Here is a 24,330-nt window from a genome sequence, read left to right on the forward strand (position 1 = left end):
CTCTTCTCTAAGTACTTGCTTCTGTGATGTTCTGCTATGGTTGCTCTGGGGGATAGGTAAAAGGCTATAGAAAGTCATGCTCCTTCATTTTTGCACAATTTCAGATTATGATGACCAAAGAATAAAGATTTTTATCTCATTTTAACATACTTTTTCTATTAATTTTATTTTTGAGCCTGACATATCTAGTCAGAAAATCATGAAAAAAACCACATCTCACATCTTTTCACAACTACCAGGAGGCTGGGCCACACACTTCACGTCCAGTTATCAACTGAAACAATGCTCCCTTTACCTGAGCTTTTGATTACTATTGTTTATCTAATTCTACTTCCTTGTCTTGCCCCTTTTTGTAAAATCATCTTAATAAAGAGACTTACAAAATCCTTAGCATTTGCGTTGGAATAAGTTTATAGAGATGTTCTTGTACAGATTAAATAAAAATATCATTCTTGTCAACTTTTAGAAAAATTCGTTCTTTCCTAAAATTCATTGTTTTTTCATTCTTCACTCTCCCTCAATTTTCTTCCAAAATACCAAAAAAATAATGATAGTAATAATAATGCATCCTTACATTTTTTAAGGAGAGGTTTACAGAAAAGTAGAAAATAAAATTGCAGACAATAGTAATCCTATCATTCGAAGATGTATAATACCACACTTTTTAATCTCATTTGTTTTTTCATTTATGGCGGGCATTATCTGTCACTGCCTATAACGCTAAGTTTGACTGATTCCCTAATATTTTATTGCTATGGAGATAAATACACCTGACTTGGATTACCCTCATTTAGAATTAAGCCTGCTTTTTAATATTTAACTATTAAACAGCAGACTGAGACAAGCATCTAAGTGTGTTAAGTAAAAAGCCCTTGGGTGAAAAGGCCAAAAAGCTAAAAGGGGGTGAGGTGGGGATATTTTATTTGCGTTTTCTGACGTAAATAATTTTTTCAGACGTGTAGTTGCTTGCATTGTTTTCTTTTGTTCAGGTCTTTTGTCCAGTTTTCTTCTGCAGGGTTTCGGGGTTTCCCCCATTTTTCTTTAATTAGAAACAACCTGCCATGAGCCTCCTCTCTTCCCCCACACTCCCGCTGCGTTCCATGGGTGCGAAAAGCCGCTTTCCCAGGTGCAATCTCGGCACGTTGTCTCAGACTCCTCCTCGATGTCACCAGCCTGCAAGGACGCGGGAGGTGCACTGTTTTCACCTCCGCGGCTCCTGCGCACGCGCAACCCGCCGGCCTCCCGGCCCCTCACAAAGGTGGCTCTCAGGGCCGGCCGGAAGTGGACGCGCAGCCGCCAGGGCTGGTAGTGTGCACTACATTTCCCGAAAGGCTAAGGGGCGCGATGCCAGCGGTGGCTAGGGTGAACCGCCGCGGACTACACTTCCCGACGCGACACACGAGGCGTTGCCAGCGGCGGCTGAGGTAAACGGCTGCGGACTACTCTTCCCGACGCGCCCCGCGAGGCGCCGCCGGAGGCCGGCCGAGGGCGGGCCGACGCGGGAAGCTCCGGACGTGAGGCATGAGCGGCGCCCTCCCCCGGCCCGCGCGCGTCCTGCTGCCTACCCGAGCGAGGGTCGGGCGGCGCGGGGCCTAGCGGTGGGCATCTCAAGCCCTCGGCGTGCGCAGGGGCTGCTGCGGCCGCGCCGGGCGCCGGCGAGGGCGGCGGCCACCATGGAGGTGAGCGGGCCGGAAGACGACCCCTTCCTGTCGCAGCTGCACCAGGTGCAGTGCCCCGTGTGCCAGCAGATGATGCCCGCCGCGCACATCAACTCGCACCTGGACCGCTGTCTGCTGCTCAACCCCGCGGGGCACGCGGAGCCCTCGGCCGGGCCGCACCGCGCCGGCGAGCGGGCCAAGGGGCTCTCGCCGCCCAGCGCCAAGAGGCGGCGGCTCTCCGAGAGCTCGGCGCTGAAGCAGCCGGCCACCCCGACGGCGGCCGAGAGCAGCGAGGGCGAGGGCGAGGAGGGCGACGACGGCGGCGAGACCGAGAGCCGGGAGAGCTACGACGCGCCGCCCACGCCCAGCGGCGCCCGCCTCATCCCCGACTTCCCGGTGGCCCGCTCCAGCAGTCCCGGGAGGAAGGGCTCGGGAAAGAGGCCGGCGGCCGCAGCCGCGGCGGCGGGCAGCGCGTCTCCGCGGAGCTGGGACGAGGCGGAGGCGCAGGAGGAGGAAGAGGCGGTGGGCGACGGCGATGGCGACGGGGACGCCGATGCGGACGGCGAGGACGACCCGGGCCACTGGGATGCGGACGCCGCCGACGCCGCCGCCTTCGGGGCCAGCGGTGGGGGCCGCCCGCACGCCCGGGCGCTGGCGGCAGAGGAGATTCGGCAGATGCTGGAGGGCAAGCCGTTGGCGGACAAGATGCGTCCCGACACGCTGCAGGACTACATCGGGCAGAGCAGAGCCGTGGGGCAGGAGACGCTGCTCCGGCCCCTCCTGGAGACGAACGAAATCCCCTCCCTCATCCTGTGGGGACCGCCGGGCTGCGGCAAGGTGAGTGCCGCCTTGGCTGGAGGGCTCCGAGTGTCGATCTCTACGGGTCGGGCGTGGATCTAACGGTCAGAGGCCGTCGCCGAAGAACCCGCGCGTCCACCCTGGATGTTGAGGCCTGAGGGCAGGGCCTCAGATACTATCTGAGCCGGGGCCGCGCCTGGTCCACAGGTGGAGTTAGTGATGGGTGTGAAAAAGACACACCGCGCCAGATTTGTAAGACACGTTTTCCGGTCATTTGCAAAATGAAGATGTCCGAATTCATAGGTTTGCAAAAATATTTGGACTCTTAGATTTGAGCTATCTCTGTGTTCCAACGTGTACCTCGACCCTCCCATTAATAACCCAATTCTCAAGGAAATGACATGCTGCAAATTGCAGAGGAACATTTGTATATTCGATTTGTAGGTATATGGGTTTAGCTTTGGGGGGGATCAAAAATTTTTCTGTTTCGATTGTGTTTCTCTTCCCGCCCTCTAGCTGTTGGTTTATTTTTAACAGACTGGTGTTTATTTATCCTTGAGAATATATTTATTTACCAAGTCTAATAGGAGAACTCTTTTCCCTTTCCCAGTCGTTTTATCTAGCATTTCCATAACTGTCCTCACTATGCTTTCTGCTTTAGAGAAGAAGAGAAGAAACATCAATGCATTTTGGTGTCCAGTTGTATGTACCTTGTTAGGAATTAGCATATGTCCAGAGGAAGGCGGTTCAGATATTGGGGTCTAGAAAAGGTGTCATTGGAGAACACTTGAGAAACAGAGGCAGAGTTAAGCAAAACAGAAGGCTAAGAGGTGTTTAAATATATGATTTTTTTTTTTCCCCTATCCACAGGAAGAGAGAGGAGGAGGATGAGCAGCAGTGAGTGAAAGGCAAAAGTCAGTATCAGAATGTAAAAGAGCCCTCTTAGCTTTGTGATTCACACTCCTTAGTTAGTATGCAAGGGCTTTAATGATTTTTCCCAGTTTTTCTTTCCGATTTCATCTCCAACTTAATCACACCGTCCTTTGCTACGGTTCCTGGAATGCATCTTGCTCATTTTGTGCCTTATTGTTCACTTCTATCCCAAATATTTTACCCAGGCGTGGGGGGAGATTTAGTTGCTACCCTATTTAGGAGATTGAACAAGAGCATTATTAATAATTGTTTGTGAAATCTTTACATAAGGTCATGAGAATGGCTAATCAGCTGTTGGCTGACTAGATGGCAAGAAAAACCTCCCGAGGAAAATGAGTAGGGTGAACTAATAAAAGACGCCATGCAGAAGATGTGATGGGCTGCTCAGCATAGTGGTTGGTGGTCACAAGCCTAGGCATATGTGGTGTGGAAGCCCATAGGCTGGGATTTGATGAAGCAGCAGCCACAGTAGCTTAATGACACACTACAAATTTTAGAAAATAAAATGTACCTTCCCATTAATTCAGTATCGAATTTGTCCCTCTCATTAAACACTTTTTCTTTATTTTCATTCTTATTATTATACTTTTCTGTGAACAATAATAATGATATTAATAACAGTATATGCAATTTTATGGAACACCTGGTACGTAAAGGCACTAAGCAGTGGTTTCCTTGGATCTCACCATTGTCTTCTCATAACTACTAACATGGTCAAAGTGCTGTTGTTTAATCTACTTCCAAAGCAGACATTCAGAGGTGGCAGTATGCAGTCATCGTTAATGCTAGGTAGTTGTCATTAGTCTTTCAGTTCAAAGGCTCACTCCTTTTCCAAGCTGCACTGATGAGCCTCCAGTTGTAGAATTGATTGATTCTGTGGTTCTGCACTCCATTTCTACAACTAGTCCTTCAACAGTAGTGCTTTCTTGTCTGGAAGAGGTCACAGCTGTCACTCGGGCTCTGCTAAATCAAGACAGCGGCTCTTTATGGGGATTCCAAAGATCTTAGAGTCCCCAAAAAAGGAATCAAACAGGGTTAGGTATAAAGGAGAAAAGGTCAGGATTAGCCTAAGGTTTAGCTATTTTCCTGTTTTATTTTTAACCATCTTTTTTTTAATTTTTAAAAATGTGCTCTGGTATTTCAGATTGCATCTGTGCTGCTGAGCATTCTTTAGAGTTCAAGTTGCTTGGTAAATAGTGCTGATGCTGCTTGTGTTAGTGCCCGTGGGTGCTTTTCTCTCTGTGTCTGATCAGCTTTCCAAACTCTGTGTGTCATATTTTCTAGACCACTCTGGCTCACATCATAGCCAACAACAGCAAGAAACATAGCATAAGATTTGTGACATTGTCTGCAACAAATGCCAAGACAAATGATGTGCGAGATGTCATAAAACAAGCTCAAAATGAAAAGAGCTTTTTCAAAAGGAAAACCATCCTTTTTATTGATGAGATTCATCGGTTCAATAAATCTCAGCAGGTATATTAACTTCCTTCTACCTTTTGGTCATTGTGAACATTACAGTGAATATAAAGTATGTGAGATTACTTTGAAAAGCATAAAGCACTACGCAAATATAAGGACTATTGTTATCATCAGTTTCCTGTGCATAAAGAGGTATAGATTTTATAGTCAGCCCATCTCCTTTGAGCCTTTTCCCCCCTTTTTCTTAGTGTTTTTTGGTGACAAGAAAATGCTTTCTCTGTCTGATAAATGAAATTATTAATATGGTCCTGAGTTATACTATATCAGAAAAACAGCTTATCAAGTTTCTCATTCTTACAGATTTTTGGATCTCAATATTAAGAGTCCTAGTAAGAAATTTAACTTGATTTTTAAGATCCTTATTTTAATATTTTTAAAGTTCTCCCGTATACAGTGTTACTTTTTTATTTTCAAAATTAAAGAATGTTTTCTGTGACCTCAGGGTTTCAGCCGGGTGAATGTTACAAGATCTAATCACCTCTACTTATTTAATGGCTTTCTGAGATAAAAGTAAAAGTACAGTTTATTTGTATAAACAAAGCCAAGCCACTGTTGTATTCTTGTAAATAAACATTAACTTTTTTCTTCCAGTACACTTTTTTCTCTGATATATTTTGTTAAAGCTTTTTAATCAGACACAGAAATATTTTACAAAACCTTACTACAAAACCTTGTTCCTGATCTGAATCTCTTATTTTTTAATTTTTTTTTTTATCTGAATCTCTTTTTAAATAGACTCTTCAGAGTTCTGACAGGATGTTATCGCTTTCAGTTTCATTAGACCATTAACTTATCTTAGCATTTCTTCCCTATAAGACAATGTCCAGTGGTTACATATTCACCAATGCATATTTACCAAGTTTTTAGGAAGAATGGCTGTTATGACGGAGTACTCCAGAGGAAAATTTTACAAATACTAATGTTTTTGTGTTTTCTTAAACTCGAATAGCCACCTGCCAGTTGGGATAGAAGCCTTAGGATAGAAGATAATTTTCTAAGTAAAAAAATCATTTATCTTGAAACTACATTAGAATTGTACTTTGAGGTTTAGTGTACCAGCAAGGGGCCAGGTTTAGACATTCACATTGCAAAAGGTGTGTTTTTGGCTTAAAAAGCATGAGTTGCACTCACACAACAGTGCATCCACATCCAATGAATATAAAGCTGTTGTTCCTGAATTCAAAACTAGGAAAAGGAAGGAATGGCCAACTTACATAGGATTCTGCAGGTTGTTGACTGGAATCAATTTCTTCTGTTTTCCTCCCATGATTAGGACACTTTCCTTCCTCACGTGGAATGTGGGACGATCACTCTGATTGGGGCTACCACGGAGAACCCTTCCTTCCAGGTCAATGCTGCTCTCCTAAGCCGCTGTCGCGTTATTGTTCTTGAGAAGCTTCCCGTAGAGGCAATGGTGGCTATCTTAATGCGAGCAATCAACTCACTGGGAATCCACGTCCTAGACTCCAGCCGTCCCACTGACCCTCTGAGCCACAGCAGTAACAGCAGTTCAGAGTAAGTTGACTGTGGGCAGTATCCTGGGGGCACACACCTCTCAGAGAATCCCCTGGCATACAGCCAGAAAGGGCTGGACGGCCGTAAGGAGAGGACAGGGACAGAGAAGAAATGTTGATCTAGTAATGAAAACAGGAGTGGAAGAAAGTGCTCAATTGTACCAAGTGTATCTCTGCAAATGTTTCCTTTCTTTTAAGATGGATTTTATAGCCCTATAAGGGGTGTATCTAATTTTTCAAGCTTTAACATTGTTTTGCGTGTTTTTTCAGTCCTTGGGTGTTTTCGTTTGTGCTTAGGGATTTTTTTTTATCCTAACACACTTTTTTTTTTAATAAGGCTTGGAAGACTATGGGAAGCCTTACTGATTATTTTCTTTCATCAAATAGGCTTGACCTACAAATCTTTCTCGAGATTTATATTCAGATTCCCAATTTCTTTTTTCCTGAAGTTTACGCCTCTTTTAGAAATATTAACTATAAATTAATGTGAATGTTACCATAACAATTTTTAAATCTTTTTAAAATTATTTTTGCACATTTTAAAAGTCAAGCTCAATTCTGTAAAAGTAAAGAAACTTTATCTGAAAATGACATATTAAAAGCTCTCTCATTCCTTTTGGCATTCTGTTTCTGTATCATGAATACCGTGTAAGTTCATTAATACCAGAGTATATATAAAGTTATATGTAATCAATTAGATTACTTGGGTTAGAGGTTTTCTTTATATTCGAATATATTCTTCAGATGTCGTTTATTCATGTGTCAACTGAAATAACGCAGTGGAACATAATCTGGTGTGATGAGAGACTAATGCCTGCCTCTTCATGCTGTGGACCCCACAGCTGCTGGTGCCTGCCCCGAGGCCAAGTTCTGGAGCCACTCTTCTGTGAGGATTAAAGTACAAGACATAGTTTTAGGTTCAGGGTTTAGGTTTCAAAAGTCTCTCCCTGTGTGTCTGGCCTCTCCCATTTGCCCCTGTCTCATGTAGGAGGAATTATGCTGTGGCTCATGAAAGCCTTGAAACATGGCCAAGGACTCCCAGGTGCAACGGAGTCACATCAGTTTAGGGTAGAGTTGTGATGGCATAGCCATCAAAATTGTGGCTTAAAAAAAATACAGAACCTGCTGGTATCAGTTAAGTGTATTCATACTTAGAGCCCTTTGTGTGCTGAGCACTTGTCGGGGTCAAAAGGGGCTACATACAGCCAGCCCTCACATCTAGTATAACTGTCCTGTAAACAACATTTTCACTACAAAACTCATATAACCAAGTGATAAAAATGGAAAGAGAGAGGAACAACTATCCTAGTATATTTCTGTGTATTTTTATTTCTGTGTACTAGTTATCATAATATATCTACTACATATTCTGCATTTTTATTAATTAGGGTAGTTTTATTGATTTCAGTCATGTCATGATTTCATGGAATTGTTATTCAGATACCCTCAGGTTTTTTCTCTCCAATCACTGCCATGCCAAAATTAGGTGAAATGAGAAAGACAGTGGAAGAACCATGGAGCTCATCTTAAAAAGGATTTCCGCATTTTAACCAGATCTCTGAATCATTTGCATGCATATTAAATTTGAGAGAATAAGTGAAAGAATTAAGATTTCTCTATTACTGAGACTGCGAGCCTGATACAAAAGTGAGCCAATGATTCTTAATCTGCTAAAATTGCATTTCAGTCAGAGAAAACCTGCCATGTACAATAGATTGTTTGCTTTTTCCACTATCACTCATTTGAGTTGATCATAATTATAGCTTATTTTTATTCACTTGTTTCCTTTCTAATTCCCATCCCTCCCCTTCCTGGGAGGGCTAAGAGGATAAGAACTTGTCCTCCTTGTTCATATTCCCAGCACAGTGCCTAGTATATACATGCTTAGTAAATGGTTTGTGAATGAATAAATTCTAACTTTCAATTTGAGAGAAATAGTTTAATTTTATTTTTGGATCATCCAGCATAAGAGATGATTGCCTCACAGCCTGGGTATCAAGAACCTTTTCATTTAATACTACTGCCTCAGCAAACAGAATGAAACTAAAGATTATTAAGCTTATTGATTTACTGGTTAGCAATTCTGAAAAGAAAGTTAAGTTGGGAGATGCCATAGGCCACAGAAGGAACTCTTATAAGTGATTTCCTAACAGAAACACCTGGCCACCCCAGTGGAGAATTAAAAACAGGTATTGTTTTCTTTCAATTTTAGGTAAAATTGTACTTTCCATCTATTGACTGGCTTCAAATGTATATACATTCTTGTGAACATAAATTGGGTTTGGTAACACTAATCTAACTGGAAGGAACAACTTTAAACCCCAAATAATTACTTCTCTGGGAAGCCCTGAGTGCATTTGTAGTCTTGTGTTTTGGTGCCCTAGTTTACGGAGAAATCTAGACTACCACTGTGCATAGAATAGCTGAGCAAGTACTGGTCTGGAAACCAGTGGAGCTGATTGCTAGACCATTGTTGGTTTTTCTTGAATTGTGAATTCTCATCTAGTATAGGTTTGTACATGACAGATTCCTGTGAGAGTGAGATAGAAGTGTTCTTTTAAAATTTTTCTTTCCGTATTTATTTGTTCAGCATTAATTGAAGGCCCCACATATACTAGGCATTGGCTGAGTGTTGAAAAGCGCATTCCTGTCCATTTAGAGAGCTTAGTATATGATAAGGAAATAAGGTAAGTGGGCTTCCAGGGACGTGCTGTGATTGAGTTATGACCAAAGAGGTGTAGGGGATAGAGAAGAGGCATCTAGAATATGTGAAATCAGATATCTCACCTGATACATGAGGGGATGCTGAGTTGAATTTTGAAGAATAAGCAGAATTTAACTAGATGAAATGGAAAGTTCATTTGGCAAGGGAATATAGCACCTGAAAGTCAAGGTGGTAATAAATAGTATGATCCATTCATTATAGCTGAGTGGAACAGTGGGCATGAGGAAGTGATGGGCAGTGAAGCCAGGGAGGAAGGCAGAGCCAGATTATGAAAGACCTGTGTGCTAAGGTAAGGTGAGTGATGTGGAGAGCTATGGAAAACCATAGAAAGATTTTAAGCAAGAGAGTGACATATCAGCTCTACATTTTAGGAAGATGAGAATAGCATTGGAGAGATGGTAGGTTGGAGGGAGTCAAGTCCCATCTTCCCTGCCCCTCACCAGAGATTCGGAAGATCAATTAGGAAGCTGTTGCAGTGGTGCTGAAGATAAGTGACAAATGCAAGTGACTTGAACAAAAGCCAGAGCTGCTCAGAGAAGTTGGAAAGTCAGGTTGATAGGCCTGGGTGTGAGGAGGGAGGAAAAAGGATTGTCTAAGATGACTCTCATACCAGGTAACTAGGCAAATAATTACACTTCTGGCAAGAACGGTATGAGGAAGAGGAGCAGAGGAGGTGTGGAGTTCAGTTCGGGACTTATTCAGCTTGTGGGGCCTCTGGATGATTCATATGAAGAGGTTTTCTAGGCAGTTAGATAAGGAACTCAGGAGAGCAGCAGAGTTGTTTGAGTCTGAGATTTGGAAGCCACCGGCACTTCAGAGAACATACAGTCCATTTGTTTGAGTAGGAGAGCTGAAGGGAGCCAGGAAGTAAGGGTAGTAAGTTGGAGACCTGTCAGCATTTGTTGTGTAGGAGAAAGACAAAAGTTTAGAAAGGTAGGAAAACCAGAAGGATGCTCTACAGAGAAGAGCTTCAGCAAGCCAGGAGTATTCAATGTTTTTGAGCCAAACTTAGGATTCAGTTTGGCTGCATATATTGGGGAAAAAATCAAATTAACTGGCATAAACAAGATAGAACTTTCCTTTTTCATGTTAAAGAGTCTGAAGATAGACAAGTATAAAAAATGCAGCTGCTAGTCAGCCTCATGGTATCATCAGGGACCTAGACCCTTATCTGGATTCTGAGGCACGTTTCTAACCACAGGCATACCTCAGACATAATTTGGGTTTGGTTTTACACCATTGCAATAAAGTGAGTCATGAGTTTTTGGTTTCCCAGTGAATATAAAAATTAGGTTTACACTGTAGTGTGTTAAATATGCAATAGCATTATGTCTAAAAAATCAATGTGCATACCTTAATTTAAAAATAACTTTACTGTTAAAAAATGCTAACCATCATTTGAATGTCTGCAAGTCTTGATCTTTTTGCTGGTGGATGGTCTTACCTTGATATTGATGGCTGCTGACTGATGAGGGCGGTGGTTGCTGAAGGTTGAGTTGCTGTGGCAAACTTGTTAAAATAAACAACTGAAGTTTGCCACAATCGGTTGTTCTTTTCACAATTTCTCTGTGGCTTGTGATGCTGTCTGATAGCATTTTACCTACAGTAGAACTTCTTCCAAAACTAGAGTCCATCCTCTTACCCCCTGCCACTGCTTGATCAACTAAGTTATGTCATATTCTATATCCTCTGTTGTCATCTCAACAGTCTTCATGGTCTCTTCACCAGTAGGTGCCATCTCAGGAAACCACTTTCTTTGCTCATTCAAAAGAAGGAACTCCTCAGCATTCAAGTTTTATCTCAAGGTTGCCGCAATTTAGTTACATCTTTAGACTCCACTTTTAAGTCTAGTTCTCTTGTTATTGCCACCACATCTGCAGTTCCCCCAGTGAAGTCCTGAACCACTCAAAGTCATCCACAAGGACTGGAATCAGCTTCTCCCAGTGCCCTGTTCATGTTGATATTTTCATCTCTTCCCATGAATCTCAGATGTTCTTAATGGCATCTGGAACGGTAAATCCTTTCCAGAAGGTTTTCAGTGGACTCTGTCTAGATGCATCAGAGGCTCTAGCCTTACAAGATTTATTTCTTAAATAATAAGACTTGAAAGTTGAAATGACTCCTTGATCCATTAGTCACAGAATGGGTGTTGTGTTGGCAGGCATTAATCTCTTTATACATCTCCATCATAACTTTAGGAAGACCAGGTGCATGGTCAACAAGCAGGAATATTTTGAAAAGAATCTTTTTTTCTGAGCAGTAGGTCTCCACAGTGGGCTTAAAATACTTAGCAAACCAAATTGTCAACAGACATGTGGTCATCTAGGCTTTGTTCTTCCATGTATGAAGCACAGGCCGAGTAGATTTAGCGTAATTCTTAAGGGCCTTGGGATTTTCAAAAGAATAAAGGACCATTGCCTTCAACTTCTGCTGCATTGGCCCCTACCAGGCGAGTCAAACCACCCTGGCTTTAAAGGCAGGCTTTGGCTTCTCCTCTCTAGCTACAAAAGTCCTAGATGATACCCTCTTCTAATAGAAAATGGTTTTGTTTACATTGAAAATATGCTGTTCAGTACTGCCTCCTTCGTCAGTGACCCTAGCTAGATCTTCTGGATGGTTTGCTGCAGCTTCTCCATTAGCACTGGCTGCTTTATCTTGTGCCCTGATGTCATGGAGACGGCTTCATGCCTTAAACCTCAGGAACAAACCTCTGCTAGCTTCAGATTTTCCTTCTTCAGCTTTCTCACTTCTCTCAGCCTTCACAGAATTGAAGAGAGTTTCCTTTGCATTCTTAACTTGGCTGTTCGGTGCAAGAGGCCTAGCTTTTCACCTGTCTTGACTTTCACTGTGCCTTCCTCACCAAGCTTAATCATTTCCAGTTTTTAAAATGCCAGACATGCAACTCTCCTTTTCACTTGAATGTTGAGAGGCCACTGTAGGGTTATTAACTGGCCTGATTTCAATATGGTTGTATCTCAGGGAATAGAGGAACCTGAGGCGGGGGTGGGGGGGGGGGGGATGGGAATAGTTGGTTGGTAAAGCAATCAGAACACAAATATTTATCAATTAATAAGAGTTCTCTGTTTTGTGGTTTGTGGTGCCCCAAAACAATTAGAATAGTAACATCAAGGATCACTGATCATAGTTCATCATAACAAATAATGAAAAGTTCATAGTGTTTCAAGAATTACCAAAACATGACCTAGAGACACAAAATGAGCAAATGCTATTGGAAAAACGGTACTGATAGATTTGCTTACTGCAGGCTTGCCACAGACCTTCAATTTGTAAAAAAACATAATGTCTGTGAATTGCAATAAAATGAAGCAAGGTAAGGGAGATGTGCCTATTTTCAGTTTAGAAGGGATCTAGGTACCAAGTTAAGCGAGTTACTCGCTTTCACTTAGAACCAGGTTAAAATGCTACTGGGAAAGATTAACATGGGACTCTTTCTCTGTGTTTCTTCATTAAGGACGATACTTTTAATTTGTAAAGGATTAGGAACAAAAGATTCCCATCTATAGCAGTATTGCCTTTTTTTTTTTTTTAAGATTTTATTTATTTATTTGACAGAGATCACAAGTAGGCAGAGAGGCAGGCAGAGAGAGAGGAGGAAGCAGGCTTCCTGCCGAGCAGAGAGCCCGATGTGGGGCTCGATCCCAGGACCGTGGGATCATGACCTGAGCCGAAGGCAGAGGCTTTAATCCACTGAGCCACCCAGGCGCCCCTAGCAGTATTGCCTTTTAACCACAGTTGCACATCACATTTTACCAGGAATACATTTTGAAAATAGAGTTGACCCATGAACAACATGGGTTGGAACTGGCTGGGTCCACTTATACACAGATTTCTTACAGAACAGTACTGTAAATGGATATTCTCTTCCTTATTTTCTTGATAACTTTTCTTTAGCTTATTAAGATTATAGCATGTAGTGAAGGTAACATACAAAATATGTGTTAATTGACTTGTTATTGGTAAGGTTCTGTCAATAGTAGGCTATTGATTGTTATGTTTTAGGGGAGTCAGAAGTTTTATGTGAATTTTTGACTGTGTTGCCCCTAACCCTCACATTGTGGACGGGTCAGATCTGCAGGTACCCAGAGTCTGTCCCTGGAGGTTTTAGGATCAGTAAATCTGTGATTAGATATACACATCTCTATTTTAGGATAATTCCCTGTAATCTGATACATATCCTTGGTTGAGGACCACTGTTAAGCAGTTGTTACCCTGACCATGGAGTGTTCCTTTTCTTTAGTGAAAGAGATTCATAGAGTATAGTTTTGTAATTTATGAAGAGAGAATTTAATTGAGCCATACATATTTTTTTATTCTGCTATGAAATAACAAGTACATTTTCACTTATTTTCACTCCTCTTCCAACTTAGACAGCTCACCATATAAAAAGAATTCTCCAAATCCCAGTATCCTCCACCACAAAAACAGTGTGCAGAAGGATTCAGGCCCTTGGAAATAAAAAGGAAAGGAGGAAGTTGTCTTTACTGCATGCTTCCCATATTCCTGTTAAGACCAGAGCATTTCTGTTCAGTTGAAGAAACAAGGCTAAGTCTTTGATTTCTTCATCCATTAATTGGGAGTATGATCTTTTCAAATGCACTTATTTTAACTATTTTTTATTTTCTATAGTTTATGCTTAAATTTCAAAATAATATCTCTGGACTAGGAGTGCTCTTCCAAGATAATTTGTGCAATAGTTACTGTTTGCTGAGGGGTTTTGCAAATATCAATATAATATTCCTTATTTTATTGCTGTTGGCGTGAACACTCATATGCTTCCTCTTCTAAGATCTCAAGATATTTTAACACATTTTATTACTTTTCAGAACCGAGGTAGTGTAAATTTGGGTTCAGGATATATTGGAGAATAGATAACCTTTTGAACATCCTGTACAGTGTTCTTAATAGCAGAATTTCTTTTGGTAAGTTGCTTGTGTGACCATTGTGAGGGCCATCAGCAGTCATCTTTTATTACTTGAACAGAGTTGCTGACAGATTCATCTGTGTTTAAAAATACTCAATTTTGGACAGGGTTGAAATTTGGAATGTGGATCATATCAAGGGGGAGGAAGAATGGAACATTGGGAACTTGGGTGAAAGCTCTCAGCTCTGGTTTTATTGTGGCAGCTCTCCCACTCCCTGTGACTCCAAACCTGATTGAAAAGGACAACAGTAGAATAATTCGGACCTTGGTTAAGAGTTTAAAAACTGAAGGAAAGATCCTATTTTCCGACCCATAAAATACCCACTTAAAGGCTTATTTAAATTTATATTTACTTAGATTTATAAACATTGTGCTGTTTATACGTCTATGGCATGGTCTGCTAGTTGGCTTCTCTCAGATATTAAAGCCTACTCACTGACTTTTTATGAGGACCAACGGAAATGAGCATAGAGTCAATGCTAGGGTGTATAAGGACACTTGTCTTTTTTCTCTCCCAAAAGCACTTCATGCTGCTAAATATTTACAGTGGACAAGTTCATAGAAAAGGGATATATGCCAAAATACTGCATTAAGGAAGTACAGCAGTAGGTGATTTTTTGCCCCATGTGTCTATTTTCCCAATTTTATATAATACACACTTTGTTTAAAAAAGTAATATTCAGAGAGTTCTGAATATTATTTAATTGTTAAGGATGCAAACTATATATAGTATGATCCAGATTTTGTTTTAAAAATTAGATGTAAGGTTGATGGTTCCATGGTTGGTTGGATCATAAAGGAAATTCAACAAATGACCTAGTAGCTATTGTTATCTTTAGGTAGCACAGAAAATGATTTCTTTTTGTTTTTTTAATGTTTTCCCATATGTTATAATTATTAAAAAATAAACATTTCACTGAGATTGTGGGGAGAATTGAAATTAGTCCATTCATTGTACAGATGTCAAATGTCTATTCTCTCCCAGGCACTAGGGGTATAAAAAAGGAATAAAACATAATTCCTATTCTTGAGGTCTCCACATTTAGTGGGGATAGAGAGATGACAAATTTGATCAACAAATGGCCCCACTCCTCTGATGGCTCAGTCAGTTAGGATTGATTAGGTCTCCTACTTTACTCCTGTTTTCTTCCTGCAAATGATCCCATAGGGTCTTTGTTGCTAGGAAGCTTTCCAAGGAGATGGAAGGCTTTGCTTTTATTAGTTCTGGAGCTGAAATGAGGTGTTCAGGCAATTTTGGTTCTCTCCCCACCTCCACCCTCCCCATACACACACATGTGTGCACACTCATGCACACAACTCAGATAACATACAGTAACCAAGCCCCAGGAGTGCCCTTCCCTTTCAGGCACATCGGTTGCTACCACACCCCCTCTGACGTTAGTCCCTCCTAATACATTTTCTTGAGTATGTGTTATCTGTCATTTTCTTCCAAATCATCTAGAATCTGCTCAACAATATCTGTTTGAGAAATGCTTCATCAGCTTTACGTAGTGCCAGTGATGTCGGTTTGGTGTGTGTTTTGAGTATCTTTCTGGTCAAGAAGGGAGGAGGATGGGCTTCTAAACTGTAACCATGGTTTTCAGGGCCGAGGCAGCTGTCAGGAGGAGTGTGATAAGAGAATCATTCATTATCGTCTATGAGAAAACAGGTGCCTTATGTGTAGTGATAGATGAGAAACTGGAAGTCTTGGCTTTGGTAAATAAGGGGCGAGATGAGGCAGTCCTTAAGATGTTAGAAACAAGAGGCACCTGGGTGGTTCAGTCAATTAAGCCTCTGCCTTCAGCTCAGGTCATGATCTCAGGGTGCTGGGATCAAGCCCCACGTCCGGCTAATCCTCAGCCAGGTGTCTGTTTCTCTGTCTCCCTCTGACACCCCCACCCACCTTCTTGTGCTCACTCTTTCTCTATCTCAAATAAATAAAATCTTTTTTAAAAAAAGAAAGATGTTAGAAACAAATCTGTTAGTGAATGAAAAGCAAATTGGTGTTATTCAAGTTACTCATTTTAAAGCCGAGTAGCGGGTGGGTGTATGGTATGGAATTATGCAGAGACAGGCTGGGGTCCCCTTCATGGACTGGACCCCCACCGTCCTGCCTTGGCCCAACACCATTGGTGCCTGTGCTTTGTTTTCTAGGTAGCTGATGAGGACAGTCCCAATCAGCTTATTAATTAATAGAGACATTTTCAGCTGAAGGTTGGCAGTGACATGGTGAGCTTAACTCTGAAGAATTATATTTTGCTTTGTGAATGTGCAGCTAGCAGCTAGACAAGAATAGTAAGACATCTCTAAGTACCTATATGTGTGAGATATTTTGTCTAACTAGACTAGAAATAGAAAAGTTTACTGAATTAGACTTGAGAACAATCCTAATTAGACCTTTATGAAGGTCCACATTTGGAAATGTGATGGTAGGTGACTTATCTCAGGTCTTACAGCCAAGTTCTGTCAGAGTCTTCTAATGGATACCCAGACTAGTGACCTCTCCACTACTCTGTGCAGCCTTTATGTGATTAATACTTTCTTGGAAACATGCCTCAGGCCAAAATCCCAGAGGCTTGCTCCTATGCCCCATGTGTCCAGAGTAACTGGGGACCCAGGTTGTTTGTAAAATGAGGGACATGAACTGCATGATGCGATCTTGGCCCTTTCCTGTTTGGGAAGTGGTCTGAGCGTACCTATCTCATCAGGATGTGCCCTGTGTTTGACATATGTTTTCTGTATACTATAATGAAGCCCAAATATTTCTGTAGTTTTCACTCTAGTAGGATAGAACCAGAGCAGCCATGTATCTTTCCATGCCTCCTTCATGCATGCTTATGGGTGTGTGCTTATACAGCAGAATAATCTCAGGACTCTCAAAATAATCTCATGACTCCCAGTCTTGATAACGCTTCACCATATTGACAACATGAGTTAGGGAGAAAGGGTAGAAGCCTTGAACCTAAGGTAGCTTTTTAGTGACCTTGCTCAGAGCCATTCTGTAAAGGCGCTACAGAACAAGAAGTGTCAGACATGAAAGTGATGGTAACTAACCCTGTTTGTGTTACAGGCCGTCCGTGTTCATAGAGGATAAAGCAGTAGACACTCTGGCTTATCTTAGTGATGGGGATGCTCGAGCTGGATTGAATGGACTACAGCTGGCAGTGCTGGCCAGGTTAAGCTCTAGGAAGATGTTCTGTAAGAAAAGTGGGCAAACCTATTCTTCCAGTAGAGTTCTGATCACTGAAAATGATGTGAAGGAAGGTCTCCAGCGATCTCATATTTTATATGACCGAGCAGGTAAGTAACAACTTATTTCATTAATTAATGAAATAAGTTGTATCTACACATTCCCATCCTAGACTTCTGGCTTCAGCTGAGTTCAGAACATGAACCTCATTCTCAGTTGGATCTCCATATTGGTAATTGAATTAAACCTCCAACTCAGAGCCTGATTTCAAAGACCTAGCTTCCTGATCGATCTTTCTTGTGAGAGGCACAGAGCAGAAGCTATCCTGATAAGAACTGAGAGGAGTTTTCGTGTTAAAATTGCAGGCTTCAGACCTGCCTTGTAAGGTAGGTAGGTATTTTTTCCATTACTCTCTGTAGTGCCTTTTAAGATAAAAACATTTTGAAAGCCCCTATGTTCACAGTTGACAGTAATCTTTGTGATCATTTATAATGGCAATAATAACAAGACTTTTGCAGTAAGTGACTTAGTTCTTTTAGTTTAATGAGAAGTAAAGTCCATAATTTCTAGAGTCCCAATTAAAAATGAAGTTTATGTGGATCTGGATGTGATGTTTTTGGTTGTGATAGCTTTTTTAAACAATTTTTCTGCATACACTTACGTACTTTTGTAGAACTGCATTTACAGGTAACAGATTTAAAAACAGACTCCTACTAGATCCATGACCTGGCAATATTAAATGTCATAAGCACAGCACAGTTGTATCTTTTTATATAAGGTGTGGGTGGTGAAGATTAGCATATGGTAGATTAGGCTGGACTCTGGGGCTTGAGTATTTGTGATTCTGGATAGAGAATCTGCAGTAACTGGAATTCCATACCTCTAAAAGTTACACAAGAAAAGGAAGCTGATCGTTAAACATTCCAGATATCACATAGGCAGTACGTTGTCTACAATATTCTGAAATGCTTTTTGATGATGGAGAATAGGTCTTACTGGTTAGAGCAGCGGGGTGGAGGAGCTTAAGAATGACTTTGGGTTCTGGACATTGCCTCCTGATGAGCAGAACACTGACTTTGGGCAAGTGGCAGAAGCTCTTCAGCCTTAGTGTGCCTCAACTGATTGGGAGCTGGGTGCGTGGGAATACTAATAAGTACTATGGACACATTAGTTAGGGACTCATTAGAGGCATTTAACAAACAGTCCTGTCTCCTCTCTGATGTGAACATGCCTCTCGGCAAGACCTCTCCTAGCACAACCCAAAGATCTCCGGTGGCCAGCTGTCTGCTCCTGAATGTCATGGGAATGCTGGGAAAGTCTGAAAAGTAAAGTATTCTAGACATAGAGCTTTGCTTTCTTTTGGCCAAATACAAGAATGGGGGATATGAACAAAATTTAAAATTTAAAGAGGTAAAAATATTCCCACATGCTGGGTTCTCCATCATTTTGGGGGTTCCAGCAACAGGTGGAACCTTACACGTGGCCTAAAGGAGACTCTTCATTTTGACTAGATGAACTGGAACTGTTCTTTCACATTTTATCAGACTGTCATTTAAAAATCAAAAGGCTACCATTTAACACAACATTAGGGAACATTGAATATTGGAGCATTTTATATATGTTGTCCTTTTTTTTAAGTCTTAAAGAAACCTTAGGAGGTAGTTATTAATAGTATCTCCGTTTTATAGATAAAAAGCTTGCCTTAGTTCACAAAGCAAGTGATAAAACTCATTCTCAACCACAGGTATAAGACTAGTTCCTAGGACTGTGTCCTTCCCCACTGGTGGTGCTGCCTCCTTGCCAGCCCCAGCCTGACATCACCAGTTTCCTGCTAGAGCATGTTCAGTCACACTCAGTAACACTCTCACGTGAGTACACTCACAGACACCCATATGCACACAGTGGATATCAGACATGTCTAGTCCTAGGATTTCTACTTCTCGAGGCTCACATTCCATCCAAGGGAGCTATGCGCAGTGGGGATCACTTTCTCTATAGCTCTGCACTGCTCCTGGAAGAGCTGGGGACAGTGGAGGCTGCCTGGTGTCAGGCCTTGAGAACCCACACATTCTACAAGGCCTACGCTTACTATGACTGTGGCCCGCCCGCCGCTACCCCACTGGAGTGTAGCAGCACAACCGTGAATCTGTAGATACTCATAAATACAGTTCAGATCCTAGAGAATTGTTCTTTTCCAAGCTGTGTTCCATAAATAGGGATGATAGAAGTATTGCCCTGGAAACCTGCTAGCTTATACTCCTGGGCCTTTTTATAACTCTGGTGAGATAAAAATCCCCAGCCCCAAGATTTTAATTATTTCATGTCTTCTAGTGTATAGTTACCCACTTCTAGGATCCAGTAACTAGCTCACATATTTATGTATCAGAGTGAAGAAATTTCTAAATGAGCACAGGTTCTCTGCCTTGCATTGAGGTCAGGGTTCTACATAAATAATGTCGAAATTTTAAGTTAAAAAATTGTATATGATCAAAGCAAAAGTGGAAGCTAGCGTAGAGTAACATCTAACACTTCCATGTTTCTGTGGTGCTTACTCCATACCAGGCGTACATTATTTAAGACTCAGAACCCTAAAAGCCAGCTAGTCTTTAATCCCCATTTTAACAAATGAGCGGCCCGAGGCAGAGAGAGGATCAGTAACATGTTCTTAGTCACGTGGCTAATAAGTTTGGTGCTCACATCCAGGCTACGTGGCTTTAGAGCCCATGCTCTTCCCTGTTAATTCGCTTCTCATCTTCGACCTGCAGTAAAGGTATGAGTCAGTGAGTAAGTTTTTCAGGGAGATTCGTTGCCACCTCATTTACGGTTCGCAGAAAGTGGTGCGAAGCAGCTTCTTTCATCTCCCACATATCTGCAAGGTGGCCAGGCCTGTGACCGGGGCCAGGACCTTGTGGGTTTCACCCAGAACCCTTTCCCACCCAGTCTCCTTGACGATGTGACTTAGCTAGGAAGCCTAGAGATAGATGACAAGTCCATTTGTCCACAGGAATCTGCTGGCTGGACTAAAAACTACTGATCCGCCCTCTGCCTGAATGGGAGGTGTTTGGGCCCCTACAGTCAGCCTCCTGGGTCTTTCCTCCCTGAGAAGCCGGCATCTTGTCTCATGCTGTCTTCAGAGGAAGGCCAAAGTGGCCCTACCAGCATGGTCAGCTGGTGGGGGACTTGCAAAGTAGGTCATGGATTCTCTGTCCACCTTGGTGCTTCCCTGGAAGGACTAATGCAAATAAGAATTCCCCTGCTTTTTTTATGAAGTGACTATTCTCTCCTCAAACTTAGAGAAGAGTTGATGGTCAGAAAATCCTGAAATTTCTCTTCTTAAATATGTTTTTTTAAAGCACATTTCACTGATTTGTTTACATGTGAATCCTGGGCGAAAAGTGGGGGGAAACCCAGGTGGTGAGTGGGGGGCTATAGTGCTTTCAAGGTGAGAGCTCTTAGTCCATGTGTCAGCCCTTCTGAGATCCTGCCACATGAATGTCCCTGTACCAGATTTAAGTGACCACAGCCTTCAGATACCAGAAAGACAGCTGGAAAGAACACTGAGGAACAAATGGGCCATCTGTAACAGCTGTCCTTGTCATTGACTCTCCATCCTCATGTCTCCAACCAGGCCCAGGGACAGTTTCCTCAAAATGACAGTGGGGGCACATAGAATATCAGATTAGTTCCCTCCACCTCTCGTTGTGGCAATCCACGGAGGTCCAGGAGAACCAGCTCTCCATGTGCTGCTCTCCTTGTCCCCATCCCAGGTCTCTGCTCGTGTTCAGCACGGGCAGCACAGGTACTCCAGCAGCCTCCTGTGCTGAGGCTGACCGGGTTACGAGACAAGCCCACAGACCCCAGAGGGAGCTCCTCTGGTCTCCAGCGTCCCGCACTGGTGCCATTGCACCCTCCTGCTGAACAGCTTGAGGATAGCCGTCAGACTTCACTCTCCCCAGGCTTTCCTAGGTCCCTTATTCGGGCTTCCTTAAAATCAACCAAGTGGAACAAACCTATGGCTTAGATGACCCTCCTGTGGGCTCTGTGGATTTCCTCTTCTGCCCATAATCGAGCATGTGCTTTTTGTGTTATCTAGGAGAAGAGCATTACAACTGCATCTCTGCGCTTCATAAATCGATGCGGGGCTCGGACCAGAGTGCCTCCCTCTACTGGCTGGCGCGCATGCTTGAAGGAGGAGAGGACCCGCTGTATGTGGCAAGGAGGCTGGTGAGGTTTGCCAGTGAGGACATAGGTGAGTGTTCTGGGAAGGAGCAGACCCTGGTGTTGACCAGAGTGTGGCTTTTTGTGTGCGGGAGCCGGAGAAGGGGGAGGGGGCGTTCAGAAATGCTGACCGCTTTGGGGCCTAGGAATTTCCTGGGACCATGTGGACAGGTAAGGAGAAGAGAAGACAAATAGGAACTGACTGGTTTATTTCTTGGCATCGTGTATGTGCTTTTGGGTGGTCGTATTCTGAAGAAGTCATCATTATCTGTTTCCTCTTCAGGAGTGCTTTTCCTAACATGGGTATTGAAATAAATGTTTTAAATGCTTTGCAGTCATGTTCAGGTTTTCATTGGACAGCTCCTGAAATAAAAAGGGAAGATTCTGGACACTATGTAATGAAAAACATTAGGAAAACAGTTCTTTGATATAGTAAATGTTTTGTTTTTAATGTGTCTGTCCTTGTGGCTGTCTGTACGGCCTTAGCCCCTCATGTTTGTCATTCATACTCTCATATTTTTCCTGCTAGATGTAGTTTTTATCCATGAAGAAACAACTCTTGACACCACTCAGTAAATATTTCTCAAATAAGTTAATGAGATCAGAGGAGAGTCTGTTCTGATAAATGGGATTTTTCTGGTCAGTAACATCTACAGGCAGTGGTGCTCTCTGGTCGCATCAGCTCATAGACAGGTCTGGGTGGAGTGTGCATCACGACTTAAACTTCCCTTTGTCTTTCCGTGTGTGTGACAGGTCTGGCAGACCCTTCTGCATTAGCGCAAGCAGTTGCCGCCTACCAAGGCTGTCACTTTATAGGCATGCCCGAATGTGAGGTAAAGTAATCAGCTCAGTTCTTTGCAAATCACTTCCTTTCTCTTGGTGCCATGTCCCTTTGTGGATTTGAACATATGTCCTGCCATCACCTTTAATGTACAGGCCCACCAAAGAAGCTGCTTGGCTTTTCAACTCCCTTTTTAGAAGCTTACACTCTAGAGGGGAGACCTTACATGTAAACAAGGCCATGTTTTGAAACTTTTCTGTAGTTGTGGTTTCAAAGGAAGTGCTCAGCCCTTTCTTGGGGCAGAAGTATTGAAAGCGCTGAGCAGGAAGTTTCTCTAAGTTCACCCATAACCAGCAACTTCATATTTATGTTTTATATGTTGGGGTTTTAAGAAAAAAAATCATTTAATAAAAATTCTTCTCTTTAACCAAAAAAAAAAAGCAATAAATCTTTTTCAACCTCTTACCTCCTGTAGGAATTTCTTCTCTCCATCACAACTGGTTATTTTGGCTGTAGGTAGAAAAGGAGGATAATAAACGCATAGTGAGAATCTTTTCAGAATTAAGTAGGGATGTCATAAAATAGTCTACAGGACAGAAGCTTTCTGGCACCTTCAGTAATGTTTTCTTTTTGTCCTAGGTGCTTCTGGCCCAGTGTGTAGTCTATTTTGCCAGAGCCCCGAAGTCCATTGAGGTGTACAGCGCCTACAACAACGTCAAAGCATGCCTGCGAAACCACCAGGGGCCCCTGCCCCCCGTCCCGCTGCACCTGAGGAACGCGCCCACCAGGCTGATGAAGGATATGGGCTACGGCAAGGGCTACAAGTACAATCCCATGTACAGTGAGCCCGTGGACCAGGAATACCTGCCGGAGGAGTTGAGAGGAGTCGACTTCTTTAAGCAAAGGCGATGCTGACTCTCGTAGGCTTTGATAGCAGTGGGATGTGTCTGTTTTTTAAGGAGAGCGAGAATAACAGAGTTGTGGAGTCGGTTGCCCAATGGAAGTTAAACGAGACCAACATTTTGTGCCAGAAATGTCAGAGTTCCTTAGGTGGAGGCACACGTACTTCAGCTAAATGTGTAACATTGAAATTGTGTTCATTTGCACTCTGTGCAATGGTTATGCTTATGAAAATATCTGGCAGCTTTGTGCAATGAATTAATGTTATAAGGAATTATCTATTTTGTCATAGTATTTAAGTCATAATGTCATTTCAGAATTCAGTTCTGTAGGATTTTTTTTCTTTAAAAGATGTATATTCAGGGTAGTTTGAATTGGTAAAAAAATGTAATTGTGATTTAATACTGCATAGTGTTTTGGGTATTTTTTTTATATGCAAAGGTCTTATGAGCCAATAAAACTATTTCAAAGTACTCTTCAGTTCTTTCACATCTTTCCCACCTGGGATCCTAGCTGCCAATATCTGTCACCCTCACATGTTGGTAGGCAAATACTGTGAAAGAAAAACGTCCATAGGTGAGAAGGTTGGGAAGCTTAATGAGAAGCCTGTGGATCTTTGTAAAAATCCATTTTAAGTTTTAAAGGAATACGCTAGAGTTGTAAATGGCTTATGAAAGAATCCAGTAGTCTCTTCTTCCTCCAGTTTCTTCTTGCACTCCATGTTTCTAAATGTTGCACTCCTGTTTTACTTTTGTGATTCCTAAACGTAAATACCACACACGTGCACACACACACGTGCACACACACAGCTTTGATTCCTTTGTAGCTATTTCTAATTCTTCCCAAACTACTTAATAGTCATCCACAAGAATCGTCCCTTCAAGTAATCTGTCAGTTCTGTTTCCCTCTCCCTCTCCCCCAACCTGTTGCGATCCCTTCAGGAACGCACTTCCTTCTGTCCAAGCGCTGCACAGCTGATGTCCGGGGACTCCACTGCCTTTCTCCTACACGAGGATTCCTGTTTTCTCCATAGTATCCCAGCCGTCTCAGCTCATCCCAGCGTTACTGTACAACGTATGCTTTACTAGTTTGAGCAGGCTGGAGCGACAGTGACCTTGCACTCAGCAGGCCTGGTGTGTGAACTCCCCTCCTCTGTCTGGGCATCAACCTTGTACCTGCCTCATGTGTT

General features: G+C 42.5%; 1 protein-coding gene across 3 annotated transcripts; it reads left to right on the forward strand.

The window, feature by feature from the left end:
- The first annotated feature begins 1,600 nt into the window (after positions 1-1,600).
- LOC111156690 (Werner helicase interacting protein 1) lies at positions 1,601-23,614 on the forward strand. 3 transcript variants are annotated; one of them, XM_022517717.1, is made up of 7 exons: positions 1,601-2,495; positions 4,674-4,865; positions 6,145-6,386; positions 17,123-17,352; positions 21,336-21,491; positions 22,214-22,293; positions 22,881-23,614. In XM_022517717.1, exons 1-7 carry the CDS (start codon positions 1,674-1,676, stop codon positions 23,154-23,156), a joined length of 1,998 nt encoding a protein of 665 aa, XP_022373425.1. In that variant the 5' UTR covers positions 1,601-1,673; the 3' UTR covers positions 23,157-23,614. The 3 variants fall into 3 exon arrangements, with proteins under 3 accessions (XP_022373425.1, XP_022373426.1, XP_022373427.1); XM_022517718.1 differs by having other exon boundaries at positions 6,220-6,386; XM_022517719.1 differs by lacking the exon at positions 22,214-22,293.
- The last annotated feature ends 716 nt before the right edge of the window (positions 23,615-24,330 follow it).

This window comes from Enhydra lutris, unplaced genomic scaffold (assembly GCF_002288905.1).
Source record: "Enhydra lutris kenyoni isolate GAN:26980312 unplaced genomic scaffold, ASM228890v2 scaffoldscaffold48, whole genome shotgun sequence".
NCBI classification, from domain to species: Eukaryota; Metazoa; Chordata; class Mammalia; order Carnivora; family Mustelidae; genus Enhydra; species Enhydra lutris.